Source organism: Rhopilema esculentum, chromosome 5 (genome assembly GCF_057945365.1).
Source record: "Rhopilema esculentum isolate cy_ngs chromosome 5, ASM5794536v1, whole genome shotgun sequence".
Classification (NCBI taxonomy): Eukaryota; Metazoa; Cnidaria; class Scyphozoa; order Rhizostomeae; family Rhizostomatidae; genus Rhopilema; species Rhopilema esculentum.
The window spans coordinates 5,289,660-5,316,088 of NC_142819.1; the positions used below are offsets into that span (position 1 = coordinate 5,289,660).

The 26,429-nt window shown below is 37.4% G+C and overlaps 2 protein-coding genes across 2 annotated transcripts; one reads left to right on the forward strand and one right to left on the reverse strand.

Annotated features, from left to right (window-relative positions):
* The first annotated feature begins 498 nt into the window (after nucleotides 1-498).
* On the forward strand, nucleotides 499-4,226 carry LOC135681659 (zinc finger MYM-type protein 1-like). Its single transcript, XM_089116233.1, has 3 exons — nucleotides 499-811; nucleotides 1,446-1,646; nucleotides 1,981-4,226. The coding sequence occupies exons 1-3, from the start codon at nucleotides 499-501 to the stop codon at nucleotides 4,224-4,226; spliced, it is 2,760 nt and encodes a 919-aa protein (XP_088972359.1).
* Nucleotides 2,920-26,011, reverse strand: LOC135689591 (solute carrier family 12 member 8). Its single transcript, XM_065206874.2, has 13 exons — nucleotides 25,512-26,011; nucleotides 18,125-18,197; nucleotides 14,729-14,796; nucleotides 12,765-12,956; nucleotides 11,749-11,980; nucleotides 10,564-10,765; nucleotides 10,123-10,210; nucleotides 9,266-9,409; nucleotides 8,392-8,778; nucleotides 7,957-8,104; nucleotides 7,503-7,603; nucleotides 6,677-6,852; nucleotides 2,920-5,987 (listed from the first exon to the last, which is right to left on the reverse strand). The coding sequence occupies exons 1-13, from the start codon at nucleotides 25,734-25,736 to the stop codon at nucleotides 5,834-5,836; spliced, it is 2,190 nt and encodes a 729-aa protein (XP_065062946.2). The 5' UTR covers nucleotides 25,737-26,011; the 3' UTR covers nucleotides 2,920-5,833.
* Nucleotides 26,012-26,429: the final 418 nt, after the last annotated feature.

A 26,429-nucleotide genomic window follows, 5' to 3' on the forward strand; every position in this document is an offset into this window, starting at 1 on the left:
CATTGAAATAAGGCAATAATGTTTACCACAATCCTTTATTTCCCTCCTTACAGATAATACATTTACCTCTCTTTACACAATAAACACAGGACCGAACCTTGGTCGATCTCACACAATGCCCAGTGGTGGCGCCAGAGGGGGGGCAGGGGGGGCTACAGCCCCCCCGTCGGAGGAGGCTAGCCCCTCCGTCGGAAGATAAATTATGCTTGAATTTTTTTTGTCGGAGCGAATTTTTTAAGTTTTGGCGGAAATAGAAATTTCTAAAAGGACTGTTATCAGAATTCAGGAAGCTCATCCCAAAACAACTCATCGACACATCAATTTCATGGTAAATAATAATCTGTTATAAGAAGTTTGAATTGGTTGTTTAGATGTTCAGTACCAGGTGTTTTCCGCATGCTGTTAAATTTGATCTTATGTTATGGATAGTGCAGTTCGTCCAAATCTTGCTTGCTATAACCAACCTACAACATCGGAATATTTTTGTGCGATAGCGATATGGCAACAAATGTTACCCGTTTCAGTGTTAGATGTAGTATATGTAATGACGTATTTAACAATGATTACGCTGCCCGCCACACGAAGTCCAAGCACAAAGATTTGGCTGCAATGGGAAGGACTGCTCCTACGACGGCAATAGTTGAAACGGACTCGCAGCAGAGAAAAATAAAAACATTTTTTCAATCAAAAGGCGGTACTTTTCCAAAGAAACGAAAGGTTAATGATTTTGAAACTGAAAGAACAACAGAAGACCCCGAAGAACAAGAAGTTGAAATTTCGAAAATTCAAGACGAAGAGCAAATCGAACGTGGTATGTTATACGTTTTAATATTTAAGTCCTTTTAATACGAGGAAAAACACTTAGCAAAGGGCTTCAGCCATAAAAACAATCAAACTCATTTACGTAGTAGCTAAGCCATTTTACCCCATCCCAACCATACATATTTGTAGTGTTTTGCTTCTACGTACACGTTTTTTTATTTATAAGAAACTTGACTCAAGCCCAGAGTACTAATAGTTTCCAAATTTCTTATTTTTTACTATTTTTAAGGGAAACCATCTATTACTATTTACGATAAATCCTTCTAGTTTTTTTTATAAACAAGTTCCTTATTAAGAAAAAAACGTGTATTTTTATAGGAAACCTAGCTCTCCAGAAATTAAAAGTTTCTTATTTTCGGACCTATATAATATGGGATTTCACTGCGACTGCGACATATTTAAACAAATATACCTGGCTATGACTGGATGAGGAATAAACCTTGTTAGACGTATAAATTTCTTCGTTTTATTTACAAATAAAAATAATTTTTTGGATGATTTTGATATTAAGAGTCACAAAAGATTGATTAGTAAAAATGCCTTTTTGTCCATCTCCCAGGAGATATTATAATCTTTTTCACACATGTAAAACAGGGTAGTAAATCATTTGTTTAAACTTCCAGGTACAACTTCTAGCTTGGACCCCGAAGTCACGAATGTAGATGCTGACAACTACGTCACCATTTCGGAAGCCGAACAGTCGATGTCGGACATTGTGGAAGCAGCAAATGAAAGCGACAGCAACGAGGATATCGAGGAAAATTTGGAACAGTTGGAACTCGAGTTGGAAGATGAAGTTGATCCTGCAGGATTATCAGCCGAAGGTATACTAACTAGCTATCAGATATAATCGTAACTCTCCATTAACCAGCGGCGTAGGGGGGTACTAAAAAGTGGAAGGGCGCGTGAAAAAAGGGCACCTTGGTATGTAATTAAGACGAAGGCAAACCCTGCTAGAAGGGCACGGGGGCATGCTCGCCCGGAAAAGTTTTGCATATAAGCAGCCACTTTGGCTCCCATAGCCTCTTTCGCACTAAAGCTCAAAGAAAAGTCTAAAACAATGAAAAGAGGCACTTCTCAGATATAAAATAGGGCACTGCCAAGAACTTAACAGGAAAAAAGTTTGCAAAGTGTGATGGATAATTTTTTTCGTTTTAGCACTTCAAGGAGATTCGAGAGGACCGCAACTTACACTATCCGTCGCTGGCCCCAAGGACATATCCTCAACCAAAGACGGCGGACCTGTGCAGCCTCGTAATATTTCCTTCCCTACACATTTGATTGGCAATCAGCATCGCGCATTCACACCTTTGCTGTATGAAAAGTATCCCTGGATTGAGTATTCGCAAATGGAGGATGCCATCTTCTGTTTCCACTGTCGTAATTTTTCAGAGAATCGGAAGGATCCAGCGTTTGTTAGTCAAGGCTTGCGCAATTGGAAAAGATGCTATGGCACCAAAGTGAATGATAACAAACTCTTGCAACATCAAACCAGCCATCTTCATGCCCAAAGTGTAGCTGCTAAAGCGCACTATGAAAACGTTAAGTCTGGAAATTTTCAGACCATTGCCACACTTCATGATGCCGCTTATTCGAAACTGGTTAAAGACAACAGGCATTACATGCGAGTGATTTGCGAAGTCCTGCTTCTCACTGCTCAGCGGAAGATTGCCCAACGTGAGACTGGAGGTTCATTTCGTGTTGCCGATATAAATAAAGAAGCTCTAGACTATGGACCTTCTTGTGGTAATTTTCTTGCGATACTTGGTCTTCTTGCAAGGCATGACCCAGTTGTTGCTGACAAAATCCGCACTGGCCCGAAAAATGCAAAGTATACTCACCACAGCGTACAGAATGCCATCTTAGACATTATGAAAGACATGGTTCTTGAGCAAATAAAAAGTGAGCTCAATAAGGCTCAGTATTTTACCGTCCTTTCAGATGAGTCTAAAGATAGAAGCAAAAAAGAGCAGCTTGTTGTTGCAGTCCGTTACTGCTACGAGAATGCCATACATGAGGAATTTATTGGCATTGCTGAGGCGCAAAGTTTAGATGCAGATGGTCTTTCAGACACAATAATTGAACGATTGCAACGCATCGAAGCCAACATGAAAGCATGCGTGGGGCAAGGCTACGATGGAGCTTCTGTTGTTTCTGGTCACCTGAATGGCGTTCAAAGGAAACTTCCTCTGAAAACCGGTGCTGAAATGGCTTACTACGTCCATTGCTTTTGTCATCGATTGAACCTTGTGATCGTCGATGTTGTGAAATCAATCAGTTGTGTGGCAGACATGATATCGCTATTCAGAAGCCTGCATTCTTTTCTGAGCAGCAGCACCGTTCATGTACGATGGGTAAAGGTCCAAGAGGATCACAAGGTTCATGTGATGGAAATTGGAAAAGTTTCTGACACGAGATGGTCTTGCCAGGCGAAGCAATTCAATGTTTTCTGGGAGCGGTTGGATATCTTGGTGGAAGTCCTGCAGGATGTGATTGACACAGATACGAACCCCGGTCGCAGAACAGAAGCTACTGGTTATCTTCTGCAGATTGACAGGAAATTTGTGAGATACCTGTTTGCCATCCGACACGTCTTGAACAAAGCCAAATTTGCGTCTGACATGTTGCAGAAACCCTCCAATGATTTGAGTCAAGCCATTGATCTCATTGCAACATTGAAAGATGAACTGGATGACTGTCAAAGCAGGGATAAGATTCAAGAGTTCTGGGATACTGCCGAAGAAGCAGCGGATCGCTTGGAATTGCCGGAAGAAAAAAGACCACCAAGAAAGAGGGCAACGCCTGCTTCTCTTCGAGAGTTTGTTGTGGAAGCATCTTCAGAGCCTCAAGTAGCAAGCGGGTTTGATGGCTACGTACAAAATGTCAAAGAAATACTAAACAGAACAACTGCAGAACTTTGCAAGCGGTTTGACGAAAAAAACATAAAGATCATGAAAGGCATAACTGCATTGGCCCCCAAGTCGAAAAGCTACTTGGACCCAACAACTCTTGTCAATTTTGCTGAGCTTTTTCAGTCTGAAATTGGTGCACTACGCAGTGAAATTGCCACATTTAAATATATGCTCTCAAGAAAAGAAGAAAAACACCGCCCAAGCACACTTCTGCAACTAGAGGCACACTTGGAAAAGCTAAATGAAGCTTTCTTTGAGCTGCACCGGCTTGTATCCATCGCATGCACTTTGCCAGTCTCTTCAGCCGAATGTGAACGCAGCTTCAGCTCTATGCGCCTCATCAAGAGTGATCTGCGCTCACTTATGAAGGACGAGCGTCTAGACAGTCTGATGATGCTAGGTATTCATCGTGCCCGTGGAAGTGCTCTTGACTTGGACTCAGTAGTAGACAGATTTAAGGCTAAGTTCCCGAAGAGTAGAATTGCTCTGTGAAACAATTTTGATTCTTGGACTTGAATTTTCGATATGTAGAAGTGCGTATTCCACCGCTTAGGTCTGTTCCTATAAAGTTACGTTGTGTTCCAGTTTTCCTTAAGTTCAGTTGGTTGCTTTTTATTTAAATTCATACTTTCCAAAGATAGGCCCTACTTGAATTGGCAACGTTTGATGAGTTGTAAAGATTTAGAGTAGTTTTAAGCTTATCTAGAGGCAGCTTTCAAAAAAAATTTCCAGGGACGCCGGAGAAGGGGGGCGCGGGGGGGCAAGCGCCCCTCCTGCCCTTTGCTAGGAGGGGCAAGGGAGGGGGCAAACGTGCCCTTAGTAATATGTCAAAAAACGTAGTAAAAAACACGATTACACCATTTTGATAGCATTTTTAGCCAATCTAATCATGGCTCTACCCTTGACCACGAGGGAGTATCTACCGCCTGCTGGGTAGTGTTTATGTGCGACCGTCAACTTTTATTCTGTATCCGCCCCTGATCTTGTTCTCTCAGACAAACCTCTCTGTTCCCCAGAGTAATCTGTGTAGAGTTGCCTTTTGTTTCGGTCAATAGTAAAACTAATTTATTAGCCTTACCAGTGAATAGTATTGAATTTTAATGAAATTATTTGTCGTCATTCAGCAATTTACTCTAAGCCAAACCATTTTACCAACCAGAAACTTCATTTTAAAGCACTTAACTGCATCAAAGTGCTCTGTGTTCGCAAGAACATGGAAGAAAAATTGCTGAATCGAACAATAGACCTTGGGGTGATAACTGGATTTATGAAAGAAAATCAACTTGCCTTTATTTAGGTGAGGATACAAATTCTTATTATGTAGTGAAATCAAAGATGGGCAAATAGGAAGAACCTATGCAAAAGGCATATTTAGAAATGAAAGGGGTACGCTGTAAATGTATACAGATGGATGGCAAAGTAGTCTGGACTAACAATTGTATAAATAAATAAATAAAGAACAATAAACACCTAAATAGCTTCATCTGATCTTTAAGGGAGCAAATGTTTCTTCTTCCATATAAGTTCTTGCCTATCACCATCTACTGCAATTTAGCAAAATAGATTGTATTGTCTCTTGAGATGCTTTCAAAATTTTATGCAAATGCTCATAAGTGCCTGACCAAATCAAAAGAAAAGAAAAGGTTGATGTTAACAAAGTTGGAATTTTCCCATCTCCGACCAAAATACCAAGCTATTATGCTTGGTTCGACGTTTTCAGATTCGCAAATTGACAGGTCTGTTTTACATGTAAAAACTAACACCAAACATTATTACTAAAAGAGCCGCAAAATAGCTATTTGCGTCTATGACCCATGGTACTTGCAAACTGAACCATTATAAATTATTCGAACAGACGAAGCAACACAACAACACAAGACAGACATCAAACGATTAAAGACCCTTGCCAACACATGCCTTAACAATTACATGCAACAACAAAATATTGAGGATTGAAATTAATTTTGGCTTTTACGTCATTTGGGCTGCTGCATACTCATATGACGTGCATCAGTGAATCTCTTTATCAATTCTCTTTATCGGGTTGCATTATTGCTAGCACAGGGTCTTGAATAAATTATTTTTGATTTAATCAACTATTAATCATACGGTACAGGCTTTGTTATGACCGAGGAATGATGTTTCCTGTCTCTAAGAGCATAATCGGAATTGTCTTGGGTCATTTGGTACATTGATATTCCATATGGCACATAACCCCTGTGTACAACTATTTGTCTCTCATTTTTGTCATCGCTAAAAACAAGAACATTGTTTCACATCTATATATGCAGTCAATCGCTTGGGAGGACGACAAATGAATGAACACCAACATGGTAATGTGAAACGCGGGAAAGGAAAGACATGCAAGAATTTGAGAGGCATAAAAGAAAAAGAGAAAAGGAAAAAGAGGAAAAACGGAGACATATGATATTATATATGAATGATATGATATGATATGATATGATATGATATGATATGATATGATATGATATGATATGATATGATATGATATGATATGATATGATATGATATGATATGATATGATATGATATGATATGATATGATATGATATGATATGATATGACATGATATGATATGACATGATATGATATGATATGACATGGTATGATATGATATGATATGATATGATATGATATGATATGATATGATATGATATGATATGATATGATATAATATTTTATTATATTATATTATATTATATTATATTATATTATATTATATTATATTATATTATATTATATTATATTATATTATATTATATTATATTATATTATATTATATTATATTATATTATATTATATTATATTATATTATATTATATTATATTATATTATATTATATTATATTATATTATATTATATTATATTATATTATATTATATTAAAATCACAAATAACAAATAAATGATTGAGTGCAGTTACCTTTTTAGCCGGCCAAAGGTTTTGACCCATTTTGAAATACTGAATTCATAGGCAACTCCTCGTGACAATCCAGGATTTGATTGGCTTATGAATATATATAGAAGCAGAAAAATTGAAATGCTTGCTAATGAGTATGTCCAGCTGATGCAGAACATAAGTGCAAAGCTGATGCCACTCTGCAAATAAAGTCAAAGAAAAGCTTTAAATCAGCTTCGTTTTATGCTAATATATATTCTATATTCTACATGTTGTCACAAAACAAAACACTTAAAACATGATGCTATTTGTTGATTCAATTAAAGAAAATACAACCCATGCCTAAGAGAAAGTCTCCACGAAACTGTGTTTAGTTTTTTGTCAATAATCGGTCTATTTAAAGGCTTAATCAGGCCAAACTCCGCTAGGGTATTGTCTATATTGCACTGTTTCAATTGATATTTATAATAATCTACCAGTTAGATTCATTCAACAAACTAAAGGGAAAATGTGCTGGAAAGAAAATTTTTTTTAGCATGACAAGGCATAGATTCACCAAGTTACATTTATTTATCAGATTCTAGCAATCAGTACAGCTGAGGGAGGCACCTTGGTAAGTTATCTTGATAATACAATGGACGTTTTGAATTTTAACCCGACAACCACAAGCCATACTTGCTACTCATATCATCAAGGGCGGATTCATATAGTTTTACTGGTCACACATGACACAGTAATACTTTCAGACTTGTCCCAAAAAACGTTCAGTCAGAATACAAAGGGCCGAGAACTGAAAGGGTGGTTAAGCAAAACACACATTTTAAGATATCGAAATGCACATGGTGCTTACCGTCAATAGGGATACCCATCTATTGCATAACTTCGAATACAAAGCATCTGGCTCTTTGTTTTTGACAAACTCTAGCTGTGGCTCTTCAATACCTCTGTATCCTAGAATCGAGAATGAGTCCCATACTGTAATGTCAAAACATAATTACTTCAACTTTATCTTGTGGTTTATTCACAACACACCCCAACATGCTTCTGTTTATTTTAGGCAGCCTATAGACAGACGGTCGAAATTTTAGTTTTAACCATTAGCTCGTGCAACTTTTTTGCCCACTGATCATCAATAAATTGTCCCTAAATTCTTCACAATTTGTTCATAAATTTTCCCTAAATCCTCCACAATTTGTCAATAAAATATGTCCTTAAAGTCTACGAATAATTGGCATTTCGTGCCTTTTATTGGTTATGGACATTTCAACAACAGATCAAACGTCGCCAAGACAAAGTATACGAACCATCGGGTGATACAGTTTCAGACAGATTTTGTTTGCTGCCAGATTTATCATTTCCGTTCATTTCCAAAGATGAAGCATCGCGAATTTCAATACTATCTCTACGGTCTTCAGAGACTGTGTTGTGAACTCCATTTTCATTGCTCTGCTTCTGCAACATAGGTATCATACATGAAATGAAGAAAATGGAATGTTTGCAAAGGAATGAAGAAAATAGTTACATGGAAAAAAGGTGTGACGCCAACCCTTTGAAATAATAAGAGCCTTGCTTGCATGCTTTCTAAATTCAGTCCTATAATAATTTACAGCGCCATTTGAGTATTTCTTATTACCATAATAAAGGTTTCCTTTGACGTTTTGTGCTTGGCTAAGAAAATATTTTGCAAATATTTACTTTGTAAAATGCTAAGGAAAAAACTCGTTTATTTCAATAATTACTTGAAAAGGTTGAGAGGCAGCTTCAAGATCTTCTTCTCTGCTTCCATACGACTCACAATCTGCAATTAACGGCGTCTTCTCGACTGGCTGTGAGCTTAACTTGTTTTCGGTTGCTGACGATGAAGGCTTTGATTTATCTTTGCTTGCTAAATAAGTGGGTAAATTTTGCTCCTTAATTTCACTTTCCTGCTGTTTACGCTTTTCTTGCTTCTTTAGATCGTAGCTCATCGAGAGTGCAAAATATGAATAGTTTATGGCAATGTACGTCAACAGAAATGGCATTGTTGCAATGGTGGCCAGTGTGTTCAATTTTCCAATCAAGATGAACAGAATAACGACAAAGGCTAGCAAGAATGTTGCATTCTGCGGCTCATTGTTCGACCCACGCTGTAAAGAGTTAGAGGAAAATTTACCATACCGTATTAATTTCATATTTTTTGCTAATGGAGAAGCTTAAATGCCATCTGGTAAGCAATAACTACTTTCGGCCTAATTATTCGCGATGCGGGAAGCTTCTTCCTTCGGTCAACATCGTTATGTGTATACCATACAGTATTGATTTCATATTGTTTGCTAATGGAGAAGCTTAAATGCCATCTGGTAAGCAATAACTACTTTCGGTCCAATTCTTTGAGACGCAGGTGTGTATCATCCAATCATAATTCAATCCTCGTCCCTCATTGATCAAGAACAGTTTTCCACAAAGGATGGCACAAAGGTTCCAGTTTCATGGTACTGCTTGTTTTAAATCTGATAAGAAAGAGTTCCCAAGTAATGCTTTTCAAAAAATGTTTATAAAACTCAGAAAACACTTCATTATTCAATTTACATTTCATATCCGTAGGTGACACGATGAGACTTCCTTATCACCTACCTTTGAGAATGGCTTAAGGATTGGTAAAATATTATCTTCAGCAATCGTTTGCAATACTCGTGGGGGCCCAACAACTCCTCCTAATATTGATGAGAGTGAGGATACATACAGCCCAAGCAAGAATAGGAAACCAATCACGGATATCTAGAACGCAATAAGAACAGCATGTAATTTTATGTATAATTTGACTCTTTGAAATTACTAGGCCTGAAACAAAACAGTCTATTTACTTTGGGATGCACACCATTGACAATGACAATAATGATGGTGATGGTTACGATGATGGTAAAGACGATGATGATGTTCTAGAATTAATGAATAGATCCGGCTGCTAACATTTTGTATTTACAGTCAAGCAAGCAGAAGCTCAGAAATACACAACGTTTGTTTTCAGGGCTTCAAAACAAATATTTTGGGTATTTTCATTATAAAAACTGTATAGAACAGGACGATTCTAAGTTGCTACTCCGAGTTTCACGCTTAATGCCATCATCAGGCAACTGTTGAAACAGCTCTGCTCTGCTCGTGAACGGCTCTGCCTATATGGTATCGAGCACTTTGTGACAGTAATTTTCAGTATAAACTGACAAAAAAAACTGGAAACAAGTCATCACAAGAAAAGAGATCTCGGTGACGCACCAATTTATGAGTTACTTTTGGTGAGGTTGTCTCTGAAGCTGCTTATCAAAATAAAAACAATGTTGCAGCTGTTGTGAGATCTATAAATATTTCTGAGCCTATTCAATAGCCAGAAACGTATTCAATATATAAGGAAGGGGGTTTGTACTACCAGAAACATAGCGACTGTTAATGTGAATAGATATACTGTATTAGGGAAAACAAGGTTTAGAATCTACCTTTTGCATAATCATACTATCCGCCCTCAAAGCTCCGCGAGTACAGGTTGCTCCAAGAAGAAATATGAAAATCACATAAAATCCACCGCTGAAATGAAAATCAATAAGACTATCGCGTTGTGGAATAAAGAAAAGACAACATCAAACTCAGATACTAAATTTTTGAGAAGCGAAACCTGGGATACTAAACTAGGAAATGCCTTTTAAGGACGAGGACTGGTCAATGCCTTAGCCACTGCAAAATGAAACAATTTGCAAAGCCATGTTACAATTTCTAACATAACCTTAGAAAGTAATTTCTTATCATGAAAAACTCTTTTCCCATTAACCTTAGTTTGATTACGGTTTAAGACTAAGGTAGACGTAGCATTGCGTACAAAACACAGCAATTACTTGAGACAAAAACGAATTACTCTCTTTAAACGAAATTTAACCACTTACGTGACGCCAAGTGCAGCTGCTGACCCTATGGGAATACTTTTGCCAGGATCTTTCAAGTCACCGCTCATGTTCACTCCAGACATCACCCCGCAGGCGGCTGGGAAGAAGACACCGAACACAGTGAAAAAATGCACCGTCCCCGTGAACATTGGCTTCGAGTTTTGCTTGAAATTCTCATGGCTAAACCCAGTAAAGCCGTCAACTACAAGAAAAAATCGAACATTTTCGCATACAAATAAAATATTTCGAACAAACAAAGACTTACAAGAGCAACTTTTACTTCTCAATTCTTATCGTGTAAGGATTTGGTTTTAAAAAAGAGCCTTTTCCCAGGAGGCCTAGGCTCAATAATTTAACAATATTTGTCTATGGATGTAGTTAAATTCATTAATCAACAAAAATAAAAACAGATAATGAGAACAGAAAAGCATGACGGGCCAACAAGAGGTAAAAACTAGAAAAATTGAAGCTTTAGCAGAATCTATGTTATTTATTTAGGTAACTTCAGGTCAGCATTGTGAAGGTTGCACGTAAACTTTTGCTACTTCCGACCAAATATTTTGATTGGGAAAACAAGTCAAATATTCCACAAGGATTGTGAATCATAATGCTAGATCGTGAAGGAGCTTCCTTGTGATTCTAAGAGAGATTTGTGCCAAAAAAATACCGAACGGTTCCTGAAATCTTACAAATGTCTTAACTCGTAATTTCCACAGCAAAGTTGCTATCATTGTGTTCTTTAAAAAAGGTGGCAGTTCACCAGTGTTGCAGAGGAACCCAAGTGACATTGCAAATGATACAGAAATAGAGGAACAAAAATAAACAAATAGGTTTTGATAATTTACTAAGCAATATCACCGCGGGAAAAATATGTTAAATGAAACGTTTATCAAGGCTGTCGCTCTGCAAATGATAATGCCAAAGAGCAGTAGGTGGCCAATGGCTAGATGGTTGAGAAGCTCATTTTCCCATAGAGGTATAGGCCAAATGGAGTTTATTTACTGTTCCTATATAATTTTGAATGCTACTTATAGTTTTGAAACCAATAGATCCTTTTTGTAATCTTCCAGAGTCTTCAGATTCTCATACTTAGTCTGCAGATTGCCACGTTTGTTTTTGTGATAACACATTACTGCCAAAGAATCAAAATAGAAAATGACGCTGGAAATTAAACCAGCCACGTACCTGGATCGTCGTGTACCAAGGTACCTATGACAAAGTCCATAACAGCCACAGCTAAAATCAAGACCAGAACCAGCTGGAACCTTATCACCCATTTGACGCCAGATATGGCAATAGCTAGAAGTGCTAGCAAGACTACAAGACCGATGCTTCTGATTGCCCAAGTGTTATTCCAGCCAACGAGACTAGATAAAGATTCTGCGAACCCAATACAATACATAGCTGTGGCAACGGCCTAAAATCAAAATACCACTTGTTAAAAACCAATATACATGCTCAATTATTTTGATTGAAATATAGAACCTCAGCTTTGCAATAGGTAGCAAATACGCCTAGCAAGAATAGGTTTGATGATACATTCTCAAGAAAGGAAATTGAGGGGACGGGAAAGAACGAGAGCCTGCAGATATATTTATGGATGCCCAGTTGAAATTCACGGTGCGTTTCCCAGTGCCAAGACGAACGATTTTCCAGTTTACTTGTCAAATCTTTCAGTTGCTTCTTCGAGTATTGCATTTTGATTAAAGATTTGTAAGATATCAGCGTACCGTTTGTGCTTTGCTAACTTTGGTAAACGGGCCTAAATTGGCACAATGAAACAATCAACAAGTGCAAATGGTTCTGGTAGACTGAGCTGATTCAAAAATTATGAATATGTTTACTGAAAACCAGCACATTAGCAATCCAAAGAAGGAAGGGATTGAAATATTGAAGATATCTTTTTGATTGAATAGCCACAGATCCCGTTTAACTTTCCTTCCACTATTTTCCTTCCACTATTGACTATTCACAAAGGTCAGTAAAATGTATTTGCATAACAGCTGCCCTAAATGATAAATGCCCCCGAAATAAATTGTAGTAAACATAACAAAACTAACATTCTTACTTCAATGGAAAGTAGTGGAAAATACTGCAAAGTATTGATGGAAGCAGTAAAGGTCATATTTGAAAGAATTATAAGTAGTTATTCAAGACAAAAGGTGGTTGATTCAGAACAAAAAGGATCATCGTGAACGTACATTTCCGAGACAATAAAGAAGGCCAACAGACCCTCCAATTTTTCCGCCAAGGACATGTGATACGATAAAGTAGACTCCACCGTGGGAGACATCACATCGATCACAGATACCAACTGCAGACATGACGGTGGCAAGAGCAATCGAAAGGGAAATAACAACTATGAGTAGCGACAGGCCTATGCCAGCGTAGCCCTAGAGAGATAAAAGGAACATTTAGAAATAGACACAGTATCGTCTGATGGGCATGAAATGAAGCTACAGATCCGTTAACTAAACTAGCTACACGTTTTTTTGTAAGCAACCACTTTATAAGGAACCTACATGTAGAAGGCCAAAATATTTAAAGAACTTATACTACTAAAAACAAAATCCCTAAGGAACTTTTCAATTTGACAAATTTTCATAACTGCAAGCATCAAGAACTAAAAAGGCGGTTTCATTCATTTGCTTTATTGAGTAGTTCCAGCATATGCTGTCTCGCACCACTCTCTATTAAGTGTTAAGGCTTATTGTAGTCAAAACACCGAAAGTGAGATTTTCACTATGCATAGCCTTCTTTGTGTTTTTGCTCCTGAGTTCTAGCCACAAGTAAAGGCAAAATTTTTATGGCACTTGATGTGCAGTGAAAATTAAGGAACTATTAAGGAACTTTTGATACTACAATTTGATGATTTGAGGTCTACGAATAAGGAACATTTGGAACTAGACCTTGAGGTAGGTTCCTTGTAAAAAAAGCGTGCTAAGACCTGGGACAAATTCTGCTTTTCTCAATGCATGCCAGTTTAGCTTAGCATATCCAAAATGAAGGGGTTATGTCAGTCTTCTACAGTGTCGTAGAAAGGATACAATTATCGAGGCATCATTGTTCGAGAACTATACGAATTAAAGATACTATGCATTAAAAACAAAGGATTTTGTAATTTATTTTTTGGTGGGGAGAGGGGGGCGAGCCCCACGTAGAACGACAGTAGTGACAGCCCTGTCACATACGACCAGAGAATCGTTTATATGCTAAATTAAAGGAAAAGAGATGGAGCTAGGGACCAAACTCGAGAAGGGGGAGACGTATCTAATTGGCTTTTAACTGCACCATGCTATAGGGACATCGTTTTGTGAAAGAAGTTGAATGATGAATCGTAAAATAGATGGAAAATGTTGATATTTATGTTGCATACCGTGAAAGCTCTATTACGCCCCCCTCTCTCTTGAGCACCCTCTCGATTAGGCTCCCCTTATCAAGCAAAAATTCAAAATAGGCTCCCGATTTCAAACAAAGAAAACATGTGAATTGAATGGGTCTCTTGACGGGTGTGATGATGATAAGATTAGGTGGAATAAATACGGCCCACGTAAATATTTACTTATGCTACAGTCGATATTTGTCTAGAAGATGTCTTAGGGGCTAATTCGAGGATTTACGGTAAGCACTCTGGGGGCGTAATAGAGCTTTTACGGTATGTCTGTATCTAAATAACGAGATATGGATTAATCACTCAAGAAATACAAAAGTAGTCCTCGTTATCATCGCGAAATCTGAAAAACACAAAAAAACGAAATATATCACACTGAAGTTTTGTTCGGATGACGTTCGTCAGAGAATAAGCGTCGGATGTTGACAAAAATATAAATTTCTGCTTACATTTTAATACAACCACTATCCGACGAATATATTCCGAGGGCTGTCTAGATAATTTCAGACTTCTGCCTGTCTGCAAAACATTTCCTGCCATTGCATAATATTCCTTCTAAAATTCGTATTCACATAAATTCGTGGCAAAATCCCCAATGGCGTGGTCACATAAAATTCTGCCTTCCAATTATCCCCTTCTGATGCTCCTTCTAATCCTTAGCTATGCAACTGCATAAAGGACTTGTTTAGAATAAAAATTCTAACATTATTTGCTTTACAAAAAAGTCATTAGCTAACATCTTGTACTCTGAACAAAATTTTGAAAAAAACATACCACCATCCAGCCAGTCCTGAGAAATATAACCACACCGACGATGTTCATGAGACATGTTGTAAAAACACCTGAGACAAAGGCAAATCGTCAAAATTGTATGCATCTATAAATTGTAGTCTATGAACCAACAAACTTGAAGAAATAGATCTCCATTGCAACTACTCATCCTTTGTTCAGTGTAATTTACCTAATTGAATTATTCTTGCATACGAAGCGATAAACTAACAAGCTTTCAAATTTTCAAAACTTGTACTTTTCTGGCACTTTCTGCAAGGTATTTATCATATATATATATATATAGTATATGACATAAGGAACAGGCAGGTTCACAATCGCTTTGTCTTGAATACAATAAATTAATTCAGGTCTGTAGCCACTATTGCTTTAGGGGGAGGGGGGCTTCGTACCCCTTTCTTTATAATGAGCAAAGCTTTTAATCCTAATGTTCTGAAACAATGATACCTAAAACAATTCTATGCTTCCTGGGGTACTGGTCGATTGTAGTAAGGTCTGATTGCTGCCTTAAAACACCGTTTAAAAATAGCGGTCTTACTACGATGCAAGCTTCGTTAGAGATATACATGGATAAGATAATTCACACAGAAGTTTAGCATTTCTAATATTTTCTTTGAACTAGCTACAATTTCTTTGAATTTGCGTTTTGAAAACATCGAGCGCAAACGTAGACAGACAGCAATAATATCTTTCATGTTATTCTTGAGAGTTTATTTTTACTCTTAACGAAATATTACATTTTATGTTTTACTGGGTTTTTGTGTGTACTCACAAAATCTTTAATACACTTTCAGCACTAAAACCAGAAATCGAGATTAGTTTCTCATAAAACAACAAGTGTAGATCCAATAGCATATCGAGAAATACTCGCAGACGAAAGCCGACGCCCCAAACAAAAATTTGTGCACACAAAAATATCCGTATAGATGGCTCCTTGGGACTTAAGGGCTTTCTTCTAACTCATCGCAAAAATGAGTCATTTGACTTTATTCTTTGCTTTCATGTCTCTATTTTATGTCTTGGTTTTATGTCTTTGTTAATGTTTTGACTTATGCCTTGACTTCATATCTTAATTAAAGCCTTGACTTGTGCCTTGACTTCATATCTTAACTTATGCCTTGACTTCATATCTTAATTAAAGCCTTGACTTGTGCCTTGACTTCATATCTTAACTTATGCCTTGACTTGTGCGTTGACTTCATATCTTAACTTATGCCTTGACTTGTGCGTTGACTTCATATCTTTATTCTATGTCTTTATTTCATGTCTTGACTTTGTGTCTTGATTTTAGAATTGATTTCAATTCATATACATTCTCATCTTTTTATCTAGAGGTTATTCAGCAAAGCGCATTATATTTCTTGTTGAAGATCTAGGCACACCTGGCCAAGCAGTTTTTGCAGTTTTCTTGAACAAATTTAACTTAAACCAACAAATTTCCGTTCCAAGCTATAAGCGAGTACCGTGACACCGGAGATAGTGCAAAAGAAAAGCGTTCTGTTCACCTGTCAACTATACACACCCACGGGATATATTCAAAACTAATTATAAATGAAGCAGTTTCTTTGAAAACCGACGAGAGAACTCGATTTCTTGACATTTCATTCAACATAATATAATCATAGTTACACCGAATCTGCTCTTGAGGAAGGTCAAAAACAAGACTTGCTCTGTTTTTCTTCCCAAGGATCGGGCAATGGCCACAGAGATAAACATTTCTTGCTGACCATTTCTGTTGTTCTTTTTCCAAAAGGACATAATAACACGATGGTTTCGAAATTTACAAAACTACCCCGTTGCAAAATACAAATTAACGCTATAAGGCGCATGAGGGTGGGGGGAGTCGACCAACATTTGAAAAAAATCCGTTGTGAAAACAAGGTTTTTACCATCTTGGAGTGCTGATGGGCAAATTTCAAAACGGGAAATAAAGGATGGCTCATTTTCTACCTGAATGGGACTTGGGGACCCCCGTTGAGTGAAATAGCTAGCGACAGCCATGGGTGCATTTAAAAAACTATGTATGACTTTTCTTTTTCGTTGTTCAAGGTCCTTTTGAATTACGAGTAAAGGCGAATCCACAGGTCACATTGACAATCCCATCGGGAAAAGGGCACGAAAGAGTAAGCTATTTAGAAGGGCTTTTTATTTGGAATATTTTGGTTGTCAAAAGAACTGTTTTTTAGCTGCATCACGATGAGGCAAAATGTTTTTTGACCTACATTCCGTACTCTTCTTTGTACCTATCTTCTGAAACTTTGAGATTATCATTGAGATTGAGTTGAATCTTTAGATAGGCTTACAAAAATTAGGTATTATCAAATAAATTGTGATTAAGAAGTAATAGTGAAAATTTCCAAAATGAGATATGTCTACCCTTCTGTCATTTAAAACGGCAAGCAACCAGAATTACATAAATGTAATAATCTAATGAGAATAAATGTTTATGGGCACATGCTACACCCAACTCCTACCAGTCTTTTTGGGTTTTGGACAAATCATGAGCGCCACGATTTCAACAATGAAGGGGGTCCAGGCCTCCAGTTGTTCCCATTAGCACAGCCGGATTACTCGTAAACATGGCCTTGGAATATTTTAAACTCATCAACAAGCGACAATCCTTAACAAAATATATTAAGACCAGTGACAAAATCAGGACCAATTTATTGACAGTCATCTACTAGAATTGTATTTGACCCCCTCCCCCTTCAAGCAATGTTGTTGAGATCTTGTTATTGTATTTGATCATTGCACACACAATTTGCAACTATTTCACCAAATCCCAACAAACAAAATTGCTTGGAGGAGGCGGGGGAAGGAAGGGGACGGCGGAAGGGTAGAGCAACAAATAGGTCTGTCTGAAGCTTGAGTCAAAATTACGAATGGTTTGCAAAATAGTTTCGACAGGTTTTCTTTTGGGTAAAATACGCAAAACAGACGTTGGCATTATTGTGAGGTGGAAAGGAAACGCAGTCTCACAATTTTTGTGGACGATTGTAGTCCATCTGTCGAAAACGTGGAACAGTTAACTGAATCAATTGAAACAATGCATGTAATGAGTTCAAAGAAACAAGTGGCAAAAGCTCGTGCGTCCAGTAACAGTTTCAGTTCAGAACGCCTCTAAGCGCTGCTCTCCAGTGGTGTCGTTGAAGGGGGGCTCGGAGAGAGCTCAGCCCCCTTGTTAAGCCTACAACACAGCCCCTTTTCCTAAATTTTTTGGACGGCACCCCTGCTGCGCTCATTTTCATTATCATTACTAGATTAATCATTACTCATTACCATTACTTATTTTATTATAATTTTCATTACGCATGATATTAATTCAAACTTTTTAATGGTAGTCATTATAAACCAGGTTACAAGATGATGAGAAGCACTTACCATCCCAGGTGCCGAAGAGAAGAGTCTTTGTTATGAAGAAAGAAGTTTTCCACCATGGTTCGTGGGCCTGGTGCTGGAAGCAAAAATAGACAAATTAATATATATACACCAATTCAACTTACGACCTCATTTTGGAAATTTCTCCAAACTTAATTATACGACTTTTTTAAGCTCAGATTTGGTTTATCGTCATAATTTTAGGCGGGATACCATTTTTCATATTGCTTGAGCTTGTATTCTAGATTTTACCGAGAAATGAAGTTTGAAAACTTGTAAGGGATTTGACCGCAAAAATCGTTTCGGGGGAAAACTTTACCCCCCTAGTTGCCAATCACGGTCAAAACCCTTAAAAATTTTTCAACTTTATGTCGTTATAAAATCAATATCATGAGCAATATCATAATGTAAACGTACAAGTAGACTAAAATCGTTGCTTTCAATCCGAATCTGAGGTCAAAAATTTTGTACAAAGAATTTGAAGAATTTTTCAAAATGAGGCCGTGAGTCGAATTGGTGTATTCAAGCGAAGATCTCGGGCTCGAATATAGATAGTCAAGAATCATTTCTGATAGCAAACTAAAGTCATTTGGTTGGAAGAAGGTAGCCCATTAGTCTTTGAGTGTCATATTCTACTAAACGATATATGTCCATACAAATATACTAGCACTGAAGTGCTAGTCTAGTTTACAGGCTATGACCAAAATGATACACACAAGGACGATCTCCAAACACAATTTGGAGTTCCCAATCAAGTCGTCTAGAGTCCACTAACCGCCATAATTGCTATTTGAAATGGTTAGATAACTAGAGTTGTTGTTCTCAGTTGATAAATTTGGAATTGAACACAATTTCTGCATGTCTTGGCAAACATGGCATTTCTGCGGGTAAATTCAGCTTTTCCATAACTCCTACCAGTTAAAAAGACAAAGTGCTCTATCTACATTTTGCAAGGACTCCAAAAGCCCTCCTTGTGAACCATCAAATGGATAAAGCTCAATACTTTCAGAAATTGTTTTACTTTATCGGAATTTTTTGGAAAATCATCGTCCCGTCAATTCCCTACTCAGATATTTGTATTACCAAACAAAAAAAATTACATGATTGAAAATTACAGACTTCAAGCTAAATTAATACAACCTAAAAGATAAACTGACTTTCCGGGGATTCGTCATTAAATGCAAGGTTAATCCCATGCTAGTCAATGGTAGCGGTGACGCAATTTTTCATTTAACAGCTACTGCTTTTAGGAAAAACAAAGAATAAACTCAGTCCCCAGTTTTGGGTTTTGCCCCACTTGGGATGGGTGGTCCAAATTTTGGCAACTGCATGAAATTTCGGCAATACACATTTGTTGAGTTATGTAAACTGCATGAAATCAGGGCGGTCGCTAGCGGGGGAAAGGGGGTGCGGGGGTGCGGCACCCCCCTAGAAAATTCTTGTCGGCAAATTTTCGAAAAGTAGAGTTTTGTTGGGTTTTGCTTTCATAGTTCCCAAAACAATAGCTTTAGCAAATAGTTGGGATAGCATGAGGATAAAGCCGAAAAAGTATCACCCAAAAGCCCTCAGCAATTCAAAATAGAAACAGATAGCACTATGGGTATCACGGAGGGGTAAATGTTACTTTAAAAGAAATTTCAAATGACTCCATGTCGATACCCGGAGTCTAGAGCCTAACAGACAACTGTCTGCATATCCAAGGCCACCTAAGTTCCATCTAACGTTTGGGGTAGGGTCAGATCAGAGTTTATTTAACAAGTCTGAACGCTGATTCTGGAGGTACTGGAAGCGGGGCAGGGCAAGGGGACAAAATGCCCCAGAGCCACGAGGTCTAGGGGGCCTCATAAAGTAATGAATTCCATTTTAAGAATTAATGAAATGTAGCACAGAGTATGTCTGAAAAGTAAAACGTTCAAAACGATTGCAAGAAATGACTGCAAGAAATATTCTGAAATGCATTTTTAAGATAATCTAAATGGCGTGGTCGCAAAAAATTGCTGCTCGCTCCGGCCTCGTCTTTCGGATTTGCCTCCAAAACCTTTCGGCGTCCCTTTCTGTTAGATCTGTTCATACAAACTAAGGCCCTATTAAAACGTACTGAACTATTTGAATAAATGAGGATACTCATTGCTCAAAACTTGACTTCTGGAGTAAAATAAAAGAAGATACTCTCAGATACTAAGGCAGAGTAAAATTACAACGCAAAAATCGAAACGATCATGACTGACGAGAACATACTCTTCGATAAATAAAAACAAAATGCCACACTTAAAAATTGATATATTTTAGGCCACGCCCTATTTTTTCGGCAAATTGGTGACTGGCACCGCCCTTAGTGAAAGCGTTTAGCGACGGCCCTGCATAAAATTGAACAGCTTTCGGTATGGACTTCTAAGTTTGATCCAGAAAATGCAATTTGGGTGATGTGGGGGTGATATGAAAGAGCAACATCACAAAATCAACAAGAGAGATCACAATGATCTGATTGAAAAGATACCCATGCTCTAATGATCTAATGAGGACAAAATGAATACAATGAACCAACAATAGCAATCAACGACTGGCTCTGGCTGAAAAATGAGACATTGATAAATCGCCTGGGTAACTCAAGGCAAAGGGCTCATGTTATAACAAAAAGTATTTAAATTATTTATTGTCCTTATGAAATAACAAACTCTTTGTTGCTTAGAGTTTCATAAATAATTAATCCCTATCAGTAACACTGCCTTGTAGGCATTGTCATGCAAAACCTTCTGAACGTGTCATTAACATAAAACACAAAGCCTTCTGCATGAATCGAGATATCAAGCTGAACTATCATTGGCAATGTTGATACCTCCCTCGTTTCGTTATATTGAAAGATCGGATCCTGATAAATGTTCATGGTAGGAAGATTGGAGACATAAATATAGGATTGTGTGAAAAAACAACTGCAAAGAGGGCACAGTTGCAATAAAATACTTTAATGTGAGAAGAAAAGTGTAAAATGAACAGGTCTCATCCTTCAGTGTCAATTTTAGCAAGATATTTGTTATAATACATAAACCGGGGGTAACAGGAATAAACAGAGTCTAAGAAAACGGCGGTTTAACCGCGGGGAAGGTCCTTGAAAGGAAAAATCTTAGCATGTACCTAAAAAGTCACATATTCAATTTCAAGTTCGAAAAGTTTACAATGCAAAGCTCATTAGACGGAAAAAGAGCAAAATTTATTCTTCCTTATAAAAAAGACCATTAACAGAATGATAACTTTTCCAAATTTTGTCTCTACTCTTGTCTATAGTGGGACTGGTGAGCATGTTATGGAGGAGGCTGAAACGTTACGGGGGGAGAGGGACTCGATAAAGCTAGAAGAGAAGAGCAAAACGGTTCACGTCATGGTTTTAAGCACATTTCCGTAATTATAATGAGGATTAAGCCCTAACCCCTGCTTTCAAGGTCAATACAATATTAAAACTGGATTCAGTGTCTTGTTGGATCTTCGTATTACACACAAAACAACTCTTGATCTCAAAAATTGCCTAAAAACCTAAAATTGCCTAAAAACTGATCTTGATCTCAAAAATTGCATCCTTCGCCTAAAGATATAGCAGACGCTCTCTTGAGTTCCTCAATTCAATCTTTGTACGAAAATGGTGAAGCTTTTTGTTCAACTTTGTATTGTATACATCACATTGAATTTTAAAGATTGATCACAGAAGCAACAATTACCTCACAATTGCCTATATTGGGCATCAAGGTGTTTTGATCAGAATTATTAGTCAATTACTTTATATTACAGTAACTTGCTACATAGGGTTGGATAGGTGTCCTAAAAATCTACAACAACACTCTCCAATTAGTCATAGGAGGGAACCACAATTAGCCACATAGTTGCATTTGCTTTGGTAGCTCGTCGACTCTAGAGAAACGTTAAGCAGTAGTATATTGTTCTCACAACCGACTATCTTGAATCGCAGTTTGTCCACCAAAGCGTTGAAAAATCAACATTCTCGATAAAACAAAGTTTGGAAAATTTCACTTTCCCTGATCACCGGGGAAAAATCCCATCATAATGTGATTGACTTATAATTTCTCTCAAGTCTCTTGCCTTCCTTTTTTACTAGCTAGGGACCTTGGTAGAGAAAGAGAGAAGGGTTTTGAAATTCTTCTTTGATCGAGGGGTAGAAAGGTTTTACGTTATTTCATTTGTGTTGCCTAATAAACAAGCTGAACGAGCCTAAACAAATCATTGATACACTCGGAAGAACTTCTAATTCATTTTATTGTTCTTTGTTATAAGATTGAACGCTTTTTTTAGTCTTAAAAATCGATATTGATCTGATGATGACGAGATTAGAACTTATCTTTGAGAACAAGCCTCCTTTGCAAAGAGTGAAAAATGACAGGGATTATAAAAATTGAGGGACGTCAATAACATAAAATTTTATGTCTTGAAATGTAGAGGAGAAGATTTAGCGAATAATCAAGGGTACAAGTCTTCATAAGCCCGTTTGAGAAATGATAAAAATTAACTGATGAGCTTTTTAAAAAACCGGATTTGAACATGCCAAAGCTATAAGCCAAAGATGTGTGAAGTTTATACTGTGGGGGTGAGGTACTCCCATTATGGCCTAACAGGGACTCCCTCTTGGTCAGGGTCAAAGAGGGCCAAAGCTGAAATGTCAAAGAATTCCCCACCAACAGTAGTCAATTTTGACAATAACCCTCAAATGGTAGCGTAAGAATCGAAATTATTTCCTTGATGCATTGTTTGTGTTCGCCTGGTCTTTGAAAAATTTCTTCATCATTAACTGTTGTTGATTCGGGAAAGATAAAATCTTGTTCATTTTATATGATAAATCGCAAGCTAAACTAAGCAGTTGTGTTATCGTCGAAACTGGGTCATTCTTTGGTATAACATTTCATCCAATAAATATATCAGTTTTCAGTTTCTGATTCTACTTTATCATCAAGTAATAAGATATTCAGTTCACCCTCACTTTCTTCTCTCTCGCCTTCTACATCCAAGAGTATTCTATGGGCAGGAAAACTGATGTTACTACTGGCTGTTCATAATTTCTCTTCCAATTTGTTTCAATTTTTAAAACTCACAATCGATGAGAATTTTCGATTGGCGATAGAAAATATTGCGCTTCCAACGCTTCCAATTATATTTCCTCCATGGGTTATGAAAAATGAAATAAAAAAGAACTCTTCTAAATATGAGCTTATGACATTGTTGCCTACTCTTCAGTTCCATTTTTTGGGCTGACATCAAAACATTCAATTTTTGTAACTTTATTGATTGCATTCCACATAATTCTATGCTGAGGCTGGAAATAACTTACAGAAAGTGTTCCATTTCTTTACTCGCCTAAACTTTCTCTTTCCATCGAAATTTGTCAAGTTCTCGCCGAAATTTATAGCGAAATTTATACCAACAAAATATGGCTGACTTTTTTCCACTGAAATTTTTGGTACCAAATTTTTTGGTCTGACCATGTATTGCCTTGACGATATCAACCTCTTTTTGATATCAGCAAAACCTGTCTGGTATCCAGAGAGAGGGATCAGTCAGGCATAGGCGTCGATTTTTTTATTATTTACTAATTTAAACTGTCTTTTGCGTAGGTAGAAATAAGTTGGAGCTGGACAAAGCAAAATTTGTCAAAATCATTATTGCATTCTTAAATAATGACATCATATGGGATTCCTCATCACACCTGCATAGAAGAACTCATCTTGCCACGGACAAAGTGCTGTTAGTGCTGATTGTGTTTTTTGTACATTACAATGCCGTATTTTTATCATCTTTTGTAATTTTCTTGAAAATAATAATAAAGAGAGTACCGTGAGTCCTTGAATAAGCCCCCAACTTTAAATAGTACCCCCTCGAATAGGCCCTCATTCTCGAATAAACCCCCATGGGCAGATGTATTACCTGGAAAGTAATAGTTTCATCCCAATTTATCAGTGTGTTTAGGCAAACTGGCCAGCCTCAACTAGAGAAAGAAAATTTGACCTGGTAATATTTTTGGCTGTTGCTAAATAAGTACCCACTTTCGAATAAGCACCCCCTACCTCTTAGGATACCGTAAATCCTCGAGTTAGCCCCCTGGGGGCATACTTATATTTTACATTTTTGGATGGGGGCTTATTCGAGAAGGGGCCTTACGAGGGGGGCTTATACGAAGGGGGGCTTTTAAAATTATTGTAGACATTAAGAAGACATTATTAAAAGACCTTTTATTTTAGTAGGAATTTCTATGTGAGCATTTAATAAATTCTTACCAAAAGCATGAATTTGTTGTGGTAATTCAATAAAACGCCATAGGCAACCCCAGATGGCAAAAATCATCAAATTGAGGGGTCCCATTTGAGAATTTACGGTAGCAGTCGGAGCTTATTCGAGGGGGGGCTTATTGACAATTTGTAGTTCTAGGGTGGGGGCTTATTCGAGGGGGGCTTTTTCGAGGGGGCAGGGCTTTTTCAGGGGGGGACCAATTCGAGGATTTACGGTAAGCCTCTAGAGAAAAATAATGTTTGCGAAATAGAGAGGCTTATTCGAGTTTTTGAGGTAAACAATTGCCGGTACAATAAATTGCAAGCAGCATGAATCGAAAATTTCTCACACAAACAAAACAAACAACCTGTATTGATTTTCTGCATCATGCGTAAACAATAACAGGTGACTACTACCTTAACAGCAAATCTAGGCAGCAGCATCAGGGATATTTTATGGGGAAAAAGTCTCTCAGCTGAAAGGTATCTAGTGAAATATAAGAATAAGGTACTTGGAACGGCTGGATAGGCCTAGACACGGCTACGTACAAGCCCCTCGCCTCTAACCGTTGAGAAAAATCCAAATAATGTCATTTCTAGGTTGCCTGATTCCAAATATCTGTGTTTGCCCCCTGCACTGAAGAACATCTGGGATTCCTGGCTAATAGCCAAATTTTACGTGGTTTATCTTTAAAACAAGGCGAAAATGTGCAAAGTATGAACATGGATTACAAATACCTTGCTGTCTGCAGCTAAGACAAGGTTTTATGTTTACAAAGAAACCAAAACGAAGAGAAAAGCTTCTGTTTGCAATGAGATAAATTTGTGTGTGTACCTATGATTGTTGTTCCTACAGTAATTATGTCGAATCAAAGATTGAATAAAATTACGTTGTGATCAATGTTTGTTATCAATGTATGGTTAGGCTCCAATTCCTTGCTGTTTTATGTTATCAACTCGATATGTATTATCAAGTTAGGTTTTATATTCCTGTTGCAGTTAGGGTTTCTTGTGTTGTAAACAAATCAGGGCCCAAGCAATGACAACCTTTAGCTCAAAGCAGGTCGGAAAATCATTCAAATAACTCAATATAAACCATTTACTTGAATTCATGCTGAACTACTCACCTCTCCTTCCTCTTCAAACAATTCTTTAACTTCTCGACGCAATGTTTCAGAAGTAACACCATTCTGAGAGGCAGAATTCCCGCCGGTTGAACGTCGCCGTTCGTACGAGCTTTTCTCCGACAAACCATACTTTCCCCAATCTATTTCTTGCCTTTTCCCTTTGGAATTTTGAGTGATTACACCATCAGTTGGCATTTCCTTGTCGCTTTGTTGAAATTCCTCCATCGGCTCGTAAATACACCTGCTCTGCTGGGGCCTAAAATAAAATTTCCTTTAGGCTTCTGCCCAGTTTGCAGCAAAATTACAACGGTTTCCGGAGACTTGCCTATCGCAAAAACATCACGATGTTTTTCTATAAAAGTGCCCTATCCACTTCTTATCACTGCAACGAAATAAACTCGATAAAAAGATAATTAAAACCGGTTTCTTCAACAACCTTTTTACAACTACCTATATCAAAAGGTTAAAGGCCATCTTTATATTTTATACACACCTTTCGATGTTCTCCTCCGCAGTTTTGTTGTCAGTTGGCCAAAAGATTTCTCTTTGGCCAAAAGGAAGCTAACAATTTGGGCAAAAATATATCTTTTACAAAATTCTCAGCAAAAGAACCTCATATTTTAGAAACGCAAGAAACTAGGAACAAAATCAATTCAATATCATACCAAGTCTATTTCCGAATGCTGTCTTAACATTTGCTTGCACAAATAGATTTTTATAAATAAAATTTCCTTCAAAAAGTTACAAAAAACTTGTTTTTCTAGAGCCATTTTTTGTTAAGTACACTTGAAGGGCGAAAAATGATTTTGAATTCTTTGAATCGATAAGGAACAGTTTGGTATTCAGATATTGAGGATATATGCAAATTTTGTGAATTCCCTGAGCAAAATGATACTTAGGATAGCGTATATCTTTTCT

What these genes read in the sequence shown, in the direction of transcription:
- LOC135681659 (XM_089116233.1), top strand. Translation starts at nt 499, where the DNA reads ATGGCAACAAATGTTACCCGTTTCAGTGTTAGATGTAGTATATGTAAT. An exon ending in CGAAGAGCAAATCGAACGTG is followed by an intron (nt 812 to 1,445) that starts GTATGTTATACG and finishes TTAAACTTCCAG; the next exon opens with GTACAACTTCTAGCTTGGAC. An exon ending in TGCAGGATTATCAGCCGAAG is followed by an intron (nt 1,647 to 1,980) that starts GTATACTAACTA and finishes TTTTCGTTTTAG; the next exon opens with CACTTCAAGGAGATTCGAGA.
- LOC135689591 (XM_065206874.2), bottom strand. Translation starts at nt 25,736, where the DNA reads ATGGAGGAATTTCAACAAAGCGACAAGGAAATGCCAACTGATGGTGTA. An exon ending in GCAGCTGCACTTGGCGTCAC is followed by an intron (nt 10,211 to 10,563) that starts GTAAGTGGTTAA and finishes TTTTCATTTCAG; the next exon opens with CGGTGGATTTTATGTGATTT. An exon ending in TCCTTAAGCCATTCTCAAAG is followed by an intron (nt 8,779 to 9,265) that starts GTAGGTGATAAG and finishes AACTCTTTACAG; the next exon opens with CGTGGGTCGAACAATGAGCC.